At 43.3% G+C, this 17,675-nt stretch overlaps 1 protein-coding gene across 1 annotated transcript in view; it reads left to right on the forward strand.

Moving 5' to 3' along the window:
- The first annotated feature begins 242 nt into the window (after positions 1-242).
- TCF20 (transcription factor 20 (AR1)) overlaps positions 243-17,675 on the forward strand; it is a 30,424-nt gene continuing 12,991 nt past the window's right edge. Inside the window, exon 1 of the mRNA XM_010137890.1 lies at positions 243-5,878. Within this exon, the coding sequence (XP_010136192.1) occupies positions 275-5,878 (5,604 nt within the window). The 5' untranslated portion in view covers positions 243-274. The remainder of the gene's footprint in view (positions 5,879-17,675) is intronic.

Consider the following 17,675-nt stretch of genomic DNA (forward strand, 5'->3'; position numbering starts at 1 on the left):
TCCAACTGGTAGTAGGCTACCAACTTGTATTTTCTTTAAAGTGAGTCATTTCTTCTACTTACACTACCTAGAAGGCTGAAAAGTTGCAAGGAGAGGGGATACACATTGATGTTCCAGAAAGTGGGAGACAAATACTAAATTTTAATTGCTATTAAAACAGTGAAATTGAGCAGTGATATTGATGTGACTGGGAGATGTAGATGCTATACCTTCTTTTTTCCTCTTTCTCCCTGTTTAGGAGGGCTTTCGAGCTGCTGCTCTGCTGCTGAACAGCATGCAGTCCTTTCGGGAGCAAAGTAGTTACCACGGAAACCAGCAGAGCTACCAGCAGGAAGTACACAGTTCATCCCGACTGGAAGAGTTCAGCCCCCGCCAGCAGGCCCAGATGTTCCAGAGCTTTGGAGGAGGTGCTGGCAGTGGACGTCGTGGAGCAACAGGAGCCTCTACAGCGATGCCTGGTGAGAGCTCTGGCCATCAGAGCTACCAAGGTTTCAGAAAAGAAGCAGGAGAGTTTTACTATATGACTGCCAACAAAGATCCAGTGGCATCAGGAGGGCAGCAGCCACCTCAGCGCAGGCCTTCTGGACCAGTACAGAGCTATGGGCCCCCTCAAGGGAGTAGCTTTGGGAGTCAGTATGGGAATGAGGGACATGTGGGCCAGTTTCAAACACAGCACTCAACCCTTGGGAGTGTTTCCCACTATCAACAGGATTATACTGGTCCTTTTTCTCCAGGGAGTGCCCAGTATCAGCAGCAGGCTTCTAGCCAGCAGCAGCAGGTGCAACAGCTGAGACAGCAGATCTATCAATCTCATCAGCCTTTACCCCAGGCTTCCAGCCAGTCTGCTTCTAGCTCCTCACACTTGCAGCCAATGCAGCGTCCATCCACCCTGCCTTCCTCTGCTTCTGGGTACCAGTTACGAGTGGGTCAGTTCAGCCAACACTATCAGCCGCCTTCGTCATCCTCCTCCTCCTCTTTCCCCTCCCCACAACGTTTTGGCCAGTCAGGACAGAATTATGATGGAAGCTACAGCGTGAATTCTGGGTCGCAGTATGAAGGCCATGCTGTGGGTTCCAATGCGCAACCGTATGGGAGCCAGTCAAACTACAGCTTTCAGACTCAACCGATGAAAAGCTTTGAACAGTCTAAGCTGCCCCAAAGTGGGCAGCAGGGGCAGCAGCAACAGCACCCACCTCAGCACGTAATGCAGTACTCAAATGCTGCCACCAAGCTCTCTCTCCAAAGTCAAGTGGGACAGTACAGCCAAACTGAAGTTCCTGTCAGGTCACCGATGCAGTTCCACCAAAACTTCAGTCCCATTTCTAATCCATCTCCTGCTGCATCTGTGGTTCAGTCTCCAAGCTGCAGCTCTACCCCTTCTCCACTCATGCCAGGTGGAGAAAATCTCCAGTGTGGGCAGGGCAACATGTCCATGGGTTCTAGAAATCGAATCCTGCAGATGATGCCTCAGCTTAGTCCTACACCATCTATGATGCCAAGCCCAAATGCTCATGCAGGGGGGTTCAAAGGGTTTGGACTGGAAGGACTGCAGGAAAAAAGGCTCACAGATCCGGGGCTGAGCAGCCTGAGTGCTCTAAGTTCTCAAGTGGCCAATCTGCCCAACACAGTCCAGCACATGTTGCTCTCAGATGCCTTGGCACCTCAGAAAAAAAGTTCCAAAAGGTCATCCTCTTCAAAGAAGGCCGACAGCTGCACCAACTCAGAAGGCTCTTCCCAGGCAGAGGAGCAACTCAAGTCTCCCCTGGCAGAGTCCCTTGATGGTGGCTGTTCCAGTAGTTCAGAGGATCATGGGGAAAGGGTGAGACAGCTGAGTGGCCAGAGTACCAGCTCAGATACCACTTACAAAGGAGGTAACTTAGAGAGATCTAACTCCTCACCAGCACAAGGCTCTCAGAATGAGCCATCCAAACTCGGCAGCAGTCCTGCAGCTAGGGAAGATGTAGCCTCCCCAGATGGGAAGGAAACTGTGGTGGCTGTGGAAAATGCTCCAAAAGTGAATGAAAAGGCAGTTGGGGTGATTGTCTCCCGGGAAGCCATGACAGGAAGGGTGGAGAAGTCAGGTGGACAAGATAAACCTACACAAGATGATGCTTCCACAGCCACTCAGGCGCCAGCTAGTGCTAGTGGAGCAAAAGAGGCTGGACATGCAGGGACACAGCCGGAAACTCAAGGAGGAAGTAAAGGGAGCAAAAGTGGAGATAACACTAACCATAATGGAGAGGGAAACAGCCAGCCTGGTCATGCGGGTGTTGGGCCAAATTTTCCTGTCAGAACAGAACCTTCCAAATCTCCTGGCAGTTTAAGATACAGTTACAAGGATAATATAGCAGCTGGTATACAGAGGAATATTGGTGGCTTTCCACAGTATCCTTCTGGTCAAGAAAAAGGAGATTTCCCAGGGCACAGTGAGCGCAAGGGCCGGAATGAGAAGTTTCCTAGCCTCCTACAGGAGGTGTTACAGGGGTACCACCATCATCCAGACAGAAGGTATTCTAGGAACGCACAGGAGCATTCTGGAATGGCTGGGAGTTTGGAGGGAGCCATGAGGCCCAATATCCTAATTAGTCAGACCAATGAATTGACCAATAGAGGCCTCTTAAATAAAAGCATGGGGTCTCTCCTGGAAGGCCCTCATTGGGGTCCCTGGGATAGAAAGTCTAGCAGCACAGCTTCTGACATGAAACAGATAAATCTAGGAGATTATCCTATTGCTAGAAAGTTTGATGTGGAGTCTCAGTCTTCTGCCCACGAAGGAGGAGCACTGTCAGAGAGGAGATCAGTAATCTGCGACATATCTCCATTAAGGCAACTTGTCAGAGATCCTGGCCCTCACTCAATGGGGCACATGGGTCCTGAGGCCAGAAGTGGAAGGAGTGAACGTCTTGCCCCTGGCTTAAGCCAGTCAGTAATACTCCCTGGTGGTTTAGTATCCATGGAAACAAAGATGAAAGCTCACAGTGGGCAAATAAAAGAAGAAGATTTCGAACAGTCAAAGAGCTCAGCTAGTCTCAATAATAAAAAGACAGGAGACCATTGTCATCCTGCTGGCATCAAGCATGAATCCTTCCGAGGCAATGCTAGCCCTGGAGCTGCAGTCTCTGATGCTGCTCTAGACTACATTCCCCAGCAGGACAGCAGATCAACGCAGATGAGACGAGGACCTGGCAGAACTGGAAGCAGCAGGGGTAAATCACCGTCTCAATTTCAGGATCTTGCAGATAAGCTGAAAATGTCACCAGGCAGAAGCAGAGGTCCAGGGACAGATCTGCATCACATGAACCCGCACATGACACTGTCTGAAAGAGTTAACAGGGGTTCCTTGCATTCTGGTTACCCTCAGAATTCAGAAGGCCCATCTTTGGCTTCAGCATATCACACGAATGCTAGACCTCATGCTTTCGGTGACCCCAACCAGAGTTTAAATTCCCAGTATCATTACAAGAGACAGATATACCAGCAACAACAAGAAGAATACAAAGATTGGGCAAGCAGCGCTGCTCAGGGTGTGATTGCTGCAGCTCAGCACAGGCAGGAAGGAGCAAGGAAGAGCCCAAGGCAACAGCAGTTTCTGGAAAGAGTAAGGAGTCCCTTAAAAAATGACAAGGATGGAATGATGTATCTTCAAGGTACTTCCTACCATGATACTGTAAGCCAGGAAGCAGGGCGCTGCATAATGGGGAGTGACAGTACTCAGAGCAAATGCACTGAACTGAAACATGGCAACCAGAAGTTGCAGCATCACGAATCTGGTTGGGACCTCTCTCGGCAAACTACTCCTGCCAAAAGCAGTGGCCCTCTTGGAGCAGCCAACCAAAAAAGATTTTGTCCTCAAGAAAGCGATGGGCATCGCCGAGAGGAATCTACAGACTTGCCCAAGCCTAGTAATGCCATGCTTAGGCTCCCTGGCCAGGAAGACCACTCTCCTCAAAATCCATTAATTATGAGGAGGAGAGTCCGCTCTTTCATCTCGCCTATCCCTACCAAAAGGCAGCCACAGGATATGAAGAACAGTGGCAGTGAAGATAAGGGGCGACTGATGACTTCAGCAAAAGAAGGAGCTGATAAAACGTACAACTCCTATGCCCATTCATCTCAAAGCCAAGATGCTGGCAAGTCAGCTGCAAAGGGAGATTCCTTCAAGGATCTGCCAAGTCCTGATAATAGGAATTGCCCTGCTGTATCTCTCACAAGCCCAACAAAGACCAAAATACTGCCCCCAAGGAAGGGGCGAGGATTAAAACTGGAAGCTATTGTTCAAAAAATTACATCTCCCAATATTAGGAGGAGTGTTTCTACCAACAGTGCTGAAACTGGTGCGGATACTGTCACTCTTGATGACATCCTGTCCCTTAAGAGCGGACCTGAAGGAGGAAATGTGACTGGACATGGACCAGAGGCAGAGAAGAGAAAAGGAGAGACGTCAGATCAGGTGGGGCCAGCAAACCAGGATACAACTGGTGAAATAACTCTTCCAAGATCTTCAGAAGAGTGGCAAAGCAGTGAGGATGATAAATCCAAGAAAGAAGTCTCTGAAACTGCCAGTGTTGGTAAAGAAGGAGCAGGATCCAGTGCAGCACCACCACCTTCTCAGAAATTAGGTAGTCAGGGAAGGTCTGATGGATCTGTAACTGGAGCTGGAACTCTGACCTTTGCCGACTCAAAATCAGTTTCCCCTTCCAGTGTGTTTACTTCTGAACCAAATCCAAAGTCTGAGGAAAAAGATGGAGATGTGACAAACATTTCACCCAAGACAGATGGTTTCCCTCCAAAGGGATATTTTCCCTCTGGAAAGAAAAAGGGGAGGCCCATTGGGAGTGTAAACAAGCAGAAGAAGCAGCAACAGCAGCAGCAGCAACAGCAGCAACTGCCACCACCCCCGCCGCCACCACCAGTACCTTCGCAGTCTTCAGAAGGGGTAGGTGGTGGTGAGCCAAAGCCGAAGAGGCAAAGAAGGGAGAGGCGAAAACCTGCAGCACAACCACGGAAGCGGAAGCCTAGACGGGCTGCTCCGATTGTGGAGCCTCAAGAACCAGAGATCAAGCTTAAATATGCTACCCAGTCTGTAGATAAAACTGACTCCAAGAATAAGTCCTTTTTCCCTTATATTCATGTGGTAAACAAGTGTGAATTAGGGGCTGTGTGCACAATCATTAATGCGGAGGAAGAGGAGCAGAACAAATTGGTGAGGGGTCGGAAAGGACAGAGGTCTTCAACACCCCCTCCTAGCAATGCAGAGAGCAAAGTGCTGCCCACCTCAACTTTCATGCTGCAGGGCCCTGTAGTGACAGAGTCTTCTGTCTTAGGGCATCTGGTTTGCTGCCTGTGTGGCAAATGGGCCAGCTATCGTAACATGGGTGACCTCTTTGGTCCTTTCTACCCCCAGGATTATGCAGCCACTTTGCCCAAGAACCCACCTCCAAAGAGGGCCACAGAAATGCAGAGCAAAGTCAAGGTACGGCACAAAAGTGCTTCTAATGGTTCCAAGACAGATACAGAAGAGGAGGAGGAACAGCAACAACAGAAGGAACAAAGAAGCCTAGCTGCTCATCCCCGCTTTAAGAGGCGGCACCGCTCTGAGGACTGTAGCGGAGCCTCTCGGTCACTTTCAAGGGGAGCTTCTTGTAAAAAAGCAACCACTGACAGTGGCAGTGGTGGTGAAAAGACTCCTTTGGACTCAAAACCCTCTATGCCCACTTCAGAAGGTGGCACTGAGCTGGAGTTACAAATTCCTGAACTACCTCTTGACAGCAATGAATTTTGGGTCCATGAGGGTTGTATTCTCTGGGCCAATGGGATCTACCTGGTCTGTGGCAGGCTCTATGGGCTGCAGGAAGCTGTGGAGATTGCAAGAGAGATGGTGAGTACCTAACCTTGCTGTACAAAATGACATGTTTTCATTTGCAGTATGTGTACTATTTGGAATACCATTTTTCTTTGTTCTTCTCTCACATGTTAAAGCGATTATCTTTCATCTTAAGTAAATTTCTAGGGATGCCCTTTTGATGGCCTTGTTTAGATCTCTCCCGCACCTGATCAGACAGATTTTTCAGGCATCAAAAAGTTGGATGCTCATGCTGGAAGTTGTAGATGCCCAAAGGCTTTCACATGACTACAGTGATCTTTTTTTCTTCTCTTTATTCTACCCTATTAGATATGTAATGTTCTTTAGGGCTCTTCTTGGAGTCGTACAGCGGAAGGATGAGTGGCAGCAGACACTAACTGCAGCAAAGAAAATGTCAATTCAGTATTAGGCAAAAAATTTCACAGTGATGATGGTCAAGCATTGGATTGAGAGAGGGTGAGCGATGGAGAACCTGTGGAATATCTGTTCTTGGAGATGCACAGATGTGACTGAGCAAGGCCCTGAGCAACCCACTTTACCTCTGACGTTGATCTAGCTTCAAAGTTGGCTCTGCTTTCAGCAGAGGTCCCTTCCACCCTCTGTTATTCTGTGACTGTATTACATATTACACAATTGTAGAGGCTTTTGCAGTCCTTACAGAATTAGGTGGATAGGGTGGAATTGCACAGAGGTCTGTAAACTTCGAGTGAAACATGGATGGGTTTAGTATATTGATGAGTTCAATACGAATTATACCACAAATCATACTGATAATTTACTTTCTCCAAAGAGCAACTACAGTGAGTGTGAAGAAATATGTAAAATTAAAGCAGGGGCAAAGGAAACCACCTGGTTGTGGATGGAGTCACTCGCTGTTCTTCATTTTTCTGAGGTGGAAGCTGACACTTTAAAACCACAGTTAGGTGGCTTTCTTTGTCATCATCGGTATGCTGTATCCCTTTATTTATGGTTACCTTTTGCATTATGCTTTCTATCCTGGTCTTTTTTCCTGTTGCCTTCAGATTTTTACTTTGTTAAATAGTGTTGGGATGCAGTTTTTATCTTTTCTTTGCTCTGTATTGTTACATATAGCATGGTTGTTTTCTCCCCATAAGCATTTCTTGTCAGGTTTGATTCCTGGCTTGTTCTGCATTTTCACTCACTGTTCTTTGACAGTAATTACATGCTTCTTTGCCCTAACTTGATTTGGCCTGCATTCTTGTTTCTAGCCTCTCATTAAACAAAGTCAGTTAATTTCATTTGGTTTTTATTGAGCCGTGCCTGCATGCTTGTTCTGATGCAACTGCTGAATTTCTTATCTCTGATAATTGCAAGGTTTCTTTCAGGATCTCCACCACCGTTTGGAATCTAGTCACAGTATAGCTGTGCTTTCGTATGTCTTGTAGTTCAATTTGGATTGCTCCAGCCTGATTTTTTTTTTTTTCCTCCTTCCTGTTTTTAGGGTGTGTCTTTCATTTATGATTCATCTTTTCTCAATAGCAAATGACTTCACTGCAAGTTCTTGAAACACTTGTGTTGTCCTCCAGCAATCCTTTTTGTGCTCCTGTACCAGCAAAGGGGATATTCCTGGCAGAAACACGCTATGCTGATAGGCTGTGATCAAACTTGATAAATAATAGCCTGTGATCCACAACATCTTAATATGGATTCTGCATGTTGTTTGACATCTAGTTCTTTCTCTGCATGGGATCTTGATAACTTTCTGACTGATCACACTTTGGTCTACCCCTTATCACTTTCTTCCAACTGTTATGATCATCTCTTTGTCACAAATAGAATTTTTTTTCTCCTCCTTTTAACCCTTTCATCTGTCCTTATGACATCAGAGAAGAACATCTCCTTACCTCCCTTGAACCTTGTGTCCTTTCTCTCTACCTCTTTCCTTTCACCACTTGATCAACTCCTGGCTTTTCTTTTTCCTTATAGTATCTGTAGACATGTTTCCGGTTTTTAGGGGTTTTTTTTTTTAAAGTATACAAAATGCCTGTGGTCTCTCATGCCTTTGCAATTACTTCGAAATTTACTTTCCCTTTTTATCTCAACATTATCTGGGGCACTTGTCCTCCACTGCAGCTTCTGTTCTGCTCTGCTACAGTTGTGATCAGTGTTTACAGTGATCCCTTCCTAACTAAGGTTCAGATCCAGTTCTTCATTCTCCTTTCTCTGTCAGCTACATTTGTCACTATCAGCTGTGCTGCTCTTGAAGTGCTCTTCCACCTTTGTTTCATGTCTGTGTCCTTTTTTGGTTGCCTCCTTTCTTTCCACAGTTTTTTGCACAGGCTGTTGTTCATTATCCCAGCTTGTTGGAGGGGGTTCACTGAAGTTCTGCTTGTGCTTTCCTTCCCTTTATCCTGGAATACCATGACCTTGGGTAGCTTTTGGTAACCCAGTCACTTTTTTCCACAGTCTTGTAGAGCTTCATTTTTGCTCTAGGTTTGTGTTCTTCTGCCACAAACTTAAAAATTTTTCTTGAATTAATTGTGAGTTCTCAGACTCTCGCTTTGAAATGTGGCTTTTAATCTACATCATCCTTAATCTGTTGTCTGCCACCTTGTCTTGATTTTTCCCGTCTTTCATATTCACAATCTCATTTGATTTAAATATTATTTCTTCTTAATCCTTCATATTTAAGGCTGTAAGAAATACATGAGAAGTAATATGTAGCTTTTCAGTACTCTCCACTGTTCTGTCTGGGTCCATTCTTAATCTAGTTATAAAACTCCAAACTTTCAGAGGCAGGGACCGTTCTCTTGTGTGCCTTGTTTTGTTATGTGTTATACAAACACAGTACCAGGGTCCTAGCTGAATGCTGGGCTCTTCCGCATTACTTCCATAAGCATAATCCATCTTTCTCTTTGACTTGTCTCACAAATAATGGAATAAATTTTCTCTTACCTTTTTACGCTGTTGTAGTAAATTGTAGTGCTGTATTCTTCTCTGGAAACAGTATATCCTCTCCAGTGACACAAAGATGGCAGTCACGGTATTCAGAGGTGTACCTGCCAGAAGCCATCCCCAGGCAGCGGAAAGGCTCTGTTGATCTAGACTCTTTTGCCCCCCTGCCTGAGGATAGCCTTCTGGCTCAGACAGCTGATTACTGTGCTTCTTTCTTTACCTGTTCCTTACTTTGCAAGTGCGTTTTCTTTTTATTCCCTCTGACATGCAGTTTGTCAGTTTAAGTGTCCTGGAAAAGCAGATGTGCAAACCATGTAGCTGCTTGCTTGCAGGAGAGAGTAGACAGATGTGTACACAAGCATAAAGGAATCTAGGTCTTAGATTTGTTCTAGGGTAAAGACAGACATTAGTGCATGGCATGTGAAGGGTCATGAGCCTGGAAGTGAATAATTCACATATGTAACGCATTCTGTACAAATGAAATACCGCCATAATTAAAATCTGTGTAAACTGTGTAATACTCACAAAGGGCAAATGCACACTAAATTTAGACTGAGTCCATACTACTGAGTTAAAATATTTTCTTTAGAGATCTGGTTCTATTCTTGTTGCTTATTGCAGCATCCTGGTATAGAAATAAGAAACTTATAATCAAAGGCCATAAACCACTGGGCTATGATGTAGAGGTAGTGGCAAAGGCTACCACCTTGTGTTTCTTTTTCTCACATAAACTCACCTGTATTTTCTTCTCACACAAACTCACCTGTGTGTTCTCCCATTGAGCACATGGAAGCTCCCACATGCATACCCCCCAGCAACTTTGCTTCTCATTTGCCTTCCAGAATCAGGAAGGAATTTGAAGCGTTTTTCTTGCTATGTTATGTTCCATATACTGCCTTATATGTTTCAGTTCCTTATATGAATAAATGTCTGTATCTTACTGCAGGTGTTGGGTCTTTTGCTTTTCTTTTTTGGATAATAGCCCCACAGTCAATCTCAAGGCAGGCTTAAAACATATATGAGGTTGCTCGAAGATTGACTTGTGCCAGATGCTGTAGAAGAATTTGAGATGAGAAGGTATTTTCTTAAAAAGGTTTCTCAAACTCTGAAGTGACTCTCCTGAGCTTTGAGCTTTCCTTGAAGTCTGATTTCACCCTAGACTGACAATGGTGTGAATGTATAAACTTCTAAGCAGCAATCCAGCTGTTTTCCAGAGTGCTAGAATCTGTCTTTATCGAAGGCAAAAAGGTGTTCCTCTTGTTCTAGCCGTTCTAGAAGGCTTCTTGGTTCTGAGAATGTGAATAGCTGATCAGACTAATTGGACTGCTTCAGATGCAGAAGGACTTAATCCTCCTTATTTTGAGATTAGATTCCCCAGCAGATGGACCTACCCACCAAGTAGTCTGTCCTTCTCTTTTAAACTGCTTATTAAACCACAGTAAGGGTGCTAACTGGCCTTCTTGCAGTTAGAGGCAAGAGAAAGTAAAAGTCTTCTCGCGGCGAGACGGGGCGGGGAGAGAAACCCCCGTGCAGCAAATTTAACAGCAGGAAAACTCCCTGCACAGAACGGCTGGGAGTCCAAATGTCTCACCCGATCTCAAAGACTCACGGCAGTAATAGTTCAAAGTCCGTAACCCTCAGCAATCTGGGGGTCTAGACCTTCAGGTCTCAGGCCTGGTCACCAGCCAGTGGATTCGTGGCAGTCCCACCTCCGCGAAGCCATCCGGAGTCCGAGAGAGACAGACACTCCCCGTCCTGCTGCTTTTAAAGACTCCCGACGTAACATTGCATTCACCTGACTCCCTTAACCAATTAGATTCGGAGTTATTGTACTGCATGGAATAATTCCTATTTGTCCATTTCCCAAAACAAGGAAGCTTCAGCTCAAACCAGAACAGTGCAAGATGCAAGCTTGATTACCTTTGACACTGGTAAAATTATGAAGTGGCTTTGATAGTTGTCAGCAGATTTAATGTTCAAAAAAAATTGATGGTCTTTATTGTCAGTATTAAGTTTAAGAAACTGCAAGTGAAGAGACCAATGCAGAGAACATTCTTTGTGCTAGGTTGAGTTGCGGAATCCAAGAAGATAGTTTTACTGTTGTTTTCATAAAAGCTGTTCACTAGGAGGTGGTGTGCTGTTCCTTAGAATTTTTTTTATAAAACTTTTTTTTTTTCCCAAGGCACAGGTATTAATTTGGGGTTTTTTGGTTTTGTTTTTGTCCCCCACCCTCCCCTCCCCTCCGCCAGTCCCTTGTCAGAATTGATCTTAGTAAAGTAAATCTAGCTCTTGTTTCTGCTGACAGTGCTCTGTGAAAGGAAAACTTGTTGATCCCCCTTTTAAAGATTCTCTCTTAAAAGTCTAAAGAATTTCGATGTTTTTCTTATCAATCTCTGCTTTCTTACCAGTTTGAGAATTCTTTTAATCCTTATATGTGGAAAGTCCTTCGAACCTGTTTCCCGTGTTCCTTCTTATTGAAAGGATCATCTTTGTTTTCAGTCAGCAGAACTTCAGAATAATAAGCAGTGAAGGATAAAATCTGCCCATGATCTACAGTAGAGTGGAAGGAGATTCTGGGCTTTTTCTCACCAGTCTGGAAGTTTGTCTGTCTGACACTCCATGGGTTATCCTTCAAAGCCTTCTGCTTACCTAAAGAGGAGAAATCTATCTGCTTCAGGACTGTTAACAAGCCTGTTCAGAAGATCATACTGTCTTTGGAGAAAGTTCTTAAAAATCACATGTGGGCTTACAGACACTGAGAACCTAAATGCATGTCTGTTTCTTTGCAAGTTGATACTTCACTATATCAATTAATTGTTACTGTTAGGCAGTGGCAGCCCTCTGGCTCATGTTGAGTGAGCCTTTGTTAGCTGTAGGGCTGAAGGTGGGTTTACCTATGCTGTCCAAATTTCACGGAGAACTTCTGGTTTTGCACAGAAAAGTTGAGCGTGACCACTTAAGACTCCTGCTAGTTGATGTTTCACAGTATCTTATCTGTGGAAATCTGTACCATGGAGGAAATAAGGATTACCTATCTATAATACTGAGTTTACACTGTTGCTTTCATAGGACTATTTTCTCTTGTTTACCTCTACCATTCTGGACCCTAAGCTGTAAACTGGGTAGAGAAAGGTGCCTAGAGGGCTCACTAGAAATTAAGCTATTTATATTCTCAGATTTGGGAAATCAAAGCCTAACAAACACGCTCCTATGTGCTCTAAGTAATTGCTTTTAAAAGGTTCCTAACTGCGTGGCTAATCAAATGCCTAAGCTGGGGAATCAGTATGAACTGAGAAAATTGTGGACGGTTAGCTACCTCTGGCAAAACAAAACAATTTCTAGTCCCAAGTAGCACCATGAGTCTAAAGGTGTCAGCTTATACTGAATGTCCGAGTTGGCACAAGTGTGCTTTGTTATCCCTCAGCCAGGCTAAGAGTGAATTGATGTCAAGAGGGGTGATTCTGTTTTATCCTCTTTGCAAGTGGTTTGCTGCCACTGTTTCCCTTGTGTTAGATCTAGCAACTGTGCATTTGCACAGTGGGTTGATTTTTAGCTAGCTAATCCATCAGAAGACTAGCTTGGGCTGGGGGAATCTTTGTGCCAGATCAACCATCTGAATCCACTTACTCCCTGAACCATGTTTGCTGCCTCTGACAGGGAGGGCTCTTTCCACTGGTGATTACAACCATCAGATCAAGTTAGCTATAGCACAAAATTGTGCCTAGGTGACACCACCACTTGAAAGTGTTTTAGGCCCACAGTGCTACTGTTTCGAAGTCTTCAGAGATGAGTGATGGCCTTTTATTCATTATCCTTCTATTTAGAGAAGAAAGATTTACAGAGACTGAGATTTTTTTTTTTTTTCTCCTCCAAAAAACCTCTTGAGTGAAGTTCTGCATCAGGTCAGGGTTCAGCTGAAATAATAATCTGCTGCTTCAAAGACCATATTCCTGACAAACACATGAAGGAAAATCTGTATTTCTTACACCCAGACCTGTAATAGTAGGAAGGAGACACCAGAGTAGGAAGAAGTAACACTGGAGCTTGTTAAATTTTCACTATAGGGAAAGGGAAACTAGTAACAAAGTTAAAACCTGTCTGTGGTTGAAAAAGGGGTGTACTGAGAACATTGTCTGCTTATTTTTATCTCCAGCAACAGCTTTTAGTATGCTTTAACCCCTCAAGTGAGAATTGCCACAGGATCCTGAGGCCTCTTCTACAATTGCCCTTAAAATGGTTGCATTCTTGTGTTTCATTGACAGACCATGTCCAAACACCTAGTTGCCTGAGCTAGAAGTTTCTTTCTTGAAGATGGTCCTTAGTACAATTAGTTTGACATTAATTTTCACTGCTCAGGAAATGGCAGTATCTCTAATATTCTTCTGTGGTGTTACAAAAATAAGGAAGCATGAAATCTGGGGTGGAGAAATTCTGAAAGACAGGCTGAATAATGAACTGCAGATTCAGTTTTCTTGGAAAGCCATTGCCATCTGATGTGCCACTGAAACTTTGTGCTGTCCAGACTCCTGGTCTGTAAGAGCGTGCCACCACAGAGATGAGAACTTGGTAAGAGCCTCTGTTGTATCTCAGATCATTGTCTTCCTCTGGTAGGGACCTAGAAGCATAAATGACTAAGTGCTACAGCACTTTGTAGCTCATAGCAGCTGTGTATATTGGTGTCACAAGCCTCAAATGCCGAAGAGTTCATCAGACAAAATCCACATCTGCATTTCAATATCTTGAGTGACTGGAAACCATTAATTACATTTATGAAATGAAGCTGGCTTTCCTTGGCTTTATTGTCAGTAGAAATTAGGTAATATTGGTGATCATGGATTGTAGATGGCAGGAAGTACAGTTGGATTGAGGTGTCAAACATAAAGATGATGTGGAAAAAGAGGAAAGACTTCTCCAGTATTGACTGAGACAAGATGAGCGGTAGGCCCGAAAGTTCTGTGTGTCTTCACTAGCAGAGTCCTTTGCCATTAGTTTATCCCAAAGTATGGGCCTTATGTCTGTGCTTGCATGTGACATATATTACTGTTTTCTAGCATGTGGAGTGAGGAAAGCAGAAAATAGATTTACTGACAATAGGGTGTTGGGAAAGAATAGAATGTTTAACCACTTACATTAGTTGTAGCCAGGAGCACTGGAAACTTCTGTGTAAAAATGAGCTTCCTTTTTCCACAGTTGTGGCTTTTCTGTAAAGCATCAGGGACCCTCAAAATCCTGAAAAATTTTTGTTTAAAAATACATTTAAGTAACTTTAATTTCTAAGGAGCTCTTCCAAATGTGAATGGGGCTTTCTCTGTGCAGGAGATTTCTAAACAAAGCTTTAGAGCTTTTTGTCTGGCTATCCACAAGCTCACACAATCCTTTTTGTAAGCTTTAAGTTGCCTGTTACTGTAGAGATGCCAAACTCTTGCTAAATTCTCATTAGCGAATGAATACAATCCATTTATGTGTCATTTTAGCTTGAATCTTTTTAAGCTGTGCTGGCAAAAAGGTTGGGTGAGTTGTGCTCTTTGTGTTTTGTTTTCTTAACTTAAACTAAACTAAGTTGTTGTTTGTTTTTTTTTTAACTTAGACTAATTCCAGATGGTAGTTACTTGAGCTGTATCCCCTTAAGTTCGTTAGAAGAATGCTACTAACAAATAAGTGTTGAAGGACATTCAGGAACTTCAGAAGCTTATTCTGCTCCACACCTCTGTCTTTAAAATGGCCGGTGTTTGATAACAGCTAGGCAAAAATGCAAACTGTAAAAATACTTCCCCTGATTTTTAAAAAATTATTTCTTCTTAATCTTTTCTTGCTTGTTCAGTTTGATAAGAGGTTAACTTCTAGAGGTAAGAATTCATGACTTTCTTTTGTAAATATTGTGTGGATTATTAGAATTACATTCTATCTTCTGTAAGGCTTTTTTAAATACAAAAATGTATGGTTTCTCCATTTTGTTTTTAAAATAAACGTTATCCTGAATCCTTTGATCACTGGATAAGCAAAAATAACACTTCAGCTATACTAACGTTCTACCGTTCATAATAAAGGAAAGCTCTTCAAACAGTGCAATGCAAACCAAATTCATAAAAAAGCTATATAAGCATAGTGCTTTGTGCAGTAGCCAGAGTGGGGCAGGAATGGTGCAGGCAAAACTGAGACACTGTGGTATGTGACTTTTTTTTAAAAAAAAAAAACAATATAGAAAGCAGTTTTTAAACTCTCTTTTCTATCTGTCTGTAAACCTAGTTATATAACCCAAATATCTTTTTTTAGTTAGAGAAATATGTTCTGAAAGAGGTTAGATTAATTTCCCTGATTTAGAAGGATGAGTAAAAATAAAACCAAAGTATGATGAGTATTCATGTAGTAATTTTAGAAACTACAGCAGGTTTTTTGCCTTAAAGAATGTTTCTCTGCAGACACAAGAATTGGGGAAAAGAGGTTCTGTCTGTGCTGCACACTTTGCCTAAGGTTATGGAAGAAGCTAGGAACAGAGTTTTGGTTCCATGAATCTTAAAATCGTCTTTTTCAACTAATTTAAACTGGACTACTCTTACACGGTTGTGCTCTGGGTAGTTTTTCTTTCTTGGAAGAGGAAATTTTTTTCAAACAATTTTGTACACTTAGCTGGACTCTGAGTGAATTATAGGATAGTCTTCATGGATAGAGCACTTTGGAATAAAGTTATTAATGAACCTTCATTGTTACGGATTGGATCTCAGCCAGCTGCTTAGTGATTAAAGTTTAATTGCATGATGATTAGTTTTCATTAGTAAGCAATTAGCATTTAACAGCAGTCTTGTATTGCTAAAGCTATGGGTGAGCATAAGTGGCTTGAGACATGTTGAGAAGGTGTGTAGCTGGAGATGTGGGCACCGAGTTGTTTGGGGAATACGGGGACAGGAATTCTGTCGTTAGATGCTCTCATCTAACATCATCATTAGTAGCTCATTCCTGCAGCTGCGTTAAGCCAGGAGGGGAGGTGGGAGCTGGAAATGGAGCAAATGGCCAAAGCGGCATAGAGACTGGCTGTGGATTAGCCCTTTTCTAGGGAGCTATCAAAAACAATTCCCTTCCTCAGAGGGCCCTGTGGAGTTCCAAGTTGCTCTCAACAGTAATGCTGGTTTTCGTAGTCTTATCCCGCTCATTGCCACAACTAAGCCCTTTTTTTTTTTTCTCCAGATTCCCACCCCCCCACCTCCGAACTTGATGAAATTCCAATTTTTACTGTGATAGCAGTTCTTGATTGCTTTGTGCCAGAGTGGCTTAAATTAGGGAAGAGATGAGCGCAGGACAAGGGCTGGGGGAAGTGAAATAGATGAGGTAGTAAGTGGAATAAGATGAGGGTAGAGGGAGGTAGGAACATAGCAAAAGGTCAAGGCTCCTTTGCTGTAAAGGTACAAAAGAGTGAAGTGTGTCCCTTGACTTCTGCTTCACTGAGGAGTCTGTTGTGAAGTTGAAATATGATGGTAATTTCATCCAGGCTAACTTCAGGTTGTTAGAAGCCATTATTCTCCCCCACACCTTTTCTTCTACCAGCACTGCTGCTCTGTGACTGAACCAAGTCAGGTAGTTCATCTGACCAGCAAATTCTTCCTTCCCCTACCCCCATCCCCCCCTCATTTTTATCAAGCTAATTTTTTTACTGGACCAGCTTTCTTGAGTCTTAGGATTGGTACTAATACAGGGAAATGCTCCAGCTAGGGATAGGAGGGGGCAGCAGGTTGTGCAAGTACAAGCTGATGTCTTTAAATGGTCCAGAAGTGAGTGGACTGGTCAAGAGCATGACTTCAGATAGAAAGGTTTTCCAGGATGACATTACTGATTATAAAAACTAGTAAATTTAATAAAAGGTACATTTTAAAAATTGTCTAAGGTGAATCTTAAATGTATATAGCTTTGCCGCATCTGTTATTATTGAAGTCAAGTGCAACCATCTAGTTGCCTAGACATGTGAAAAGGTAGGGATTTTTCTTTATTATTATTCCATGATCTAGAAGCACTAGGGACTGGATCCTCCCTTTGCTCTTCTGGCCTGACTGCCAGCTGGAGTAACCTAAAGTGGGCATTTCTCTCAGTTAAAATGACTAAAATAGCTGCAGTTTCTTCTGAGAAATTTTAGCAGTGCTCAGGATGTGACTTTAATCATGTAGATCTACTTAAGTTGTCTTCAGACTTGCTGAGCTGTTGGTAGTAGACATAACAGCATAGGACTTAGTGTAAAATACCAACCCTACTCAAGACAAAGGCCGCGTTGAGTGGCAAAGCCTGCTGAGGGCTCTGCATGCTGCAGCTGCCAGTACCTGAGTTACCAGTGGTAAAAATAGATTGCTTCCTGAGGTCCGTTTGCACAACCAGTCCTAGTATGAATACAATTACATCTTGTCTCAACCAGCTAATTATTGACTGTGCCCTAAGCTTTTCCTCTCTTTGAGAAAGGTTGATGTTAAAAACTAGTTGTGCAGTCTTCGCTTGCTAGTGCTAGTATTTGGAGGTTTTTTTCTGTTGATAGCTCTTTGCATGTTTTCTTTTGACTTGTGCTTAGGTCCCTTAGCTCTACCTCAGCTCTATGTTTGTCTTTCTCATGGCTTATTTCACAAAATGTGGGTTTGTGGGTACTTTGCATAATACTGCTGTTAATTGCAGCTTTTCTTGTACCTCTGACTCCTTTACTCTTACTGAGACTCAGGCTTGCTAAGTTTCAGAAAGTTATTGATGATTAAAGGAGACTGTACAGCTACATAAAAGACTTAACTACTAAGGGAGGGGGAAAAAGGAGGAGGATGTCCTGGCATGAATCTCTGTGAAATGGGGACTTTCTCTAAAGGACACTACTGCTCAGTGTGAATCTTAAAAGGAGACAAAAAAAAAAGGGGGTGGGGGGTGTGGGAGGGGG

This window comes from Buceros rhinoceros, unplaced genomic scaffold (genome assembly GCF_000710305.1).
Source record: "Buceros rhinoceros silvestris isolate BGI_N320 unplaced genomic scaffold, ASM71030v1 scaffold2426, whole genome shotgun sequence".
Classification (NCBI taxonomy): domain Eukaryota; kingdom Metazoa; phylum Chordata; class Aves; order Bucerotiformes; family Bucerotidae; genus Buceros; species Buceros rhinoceros.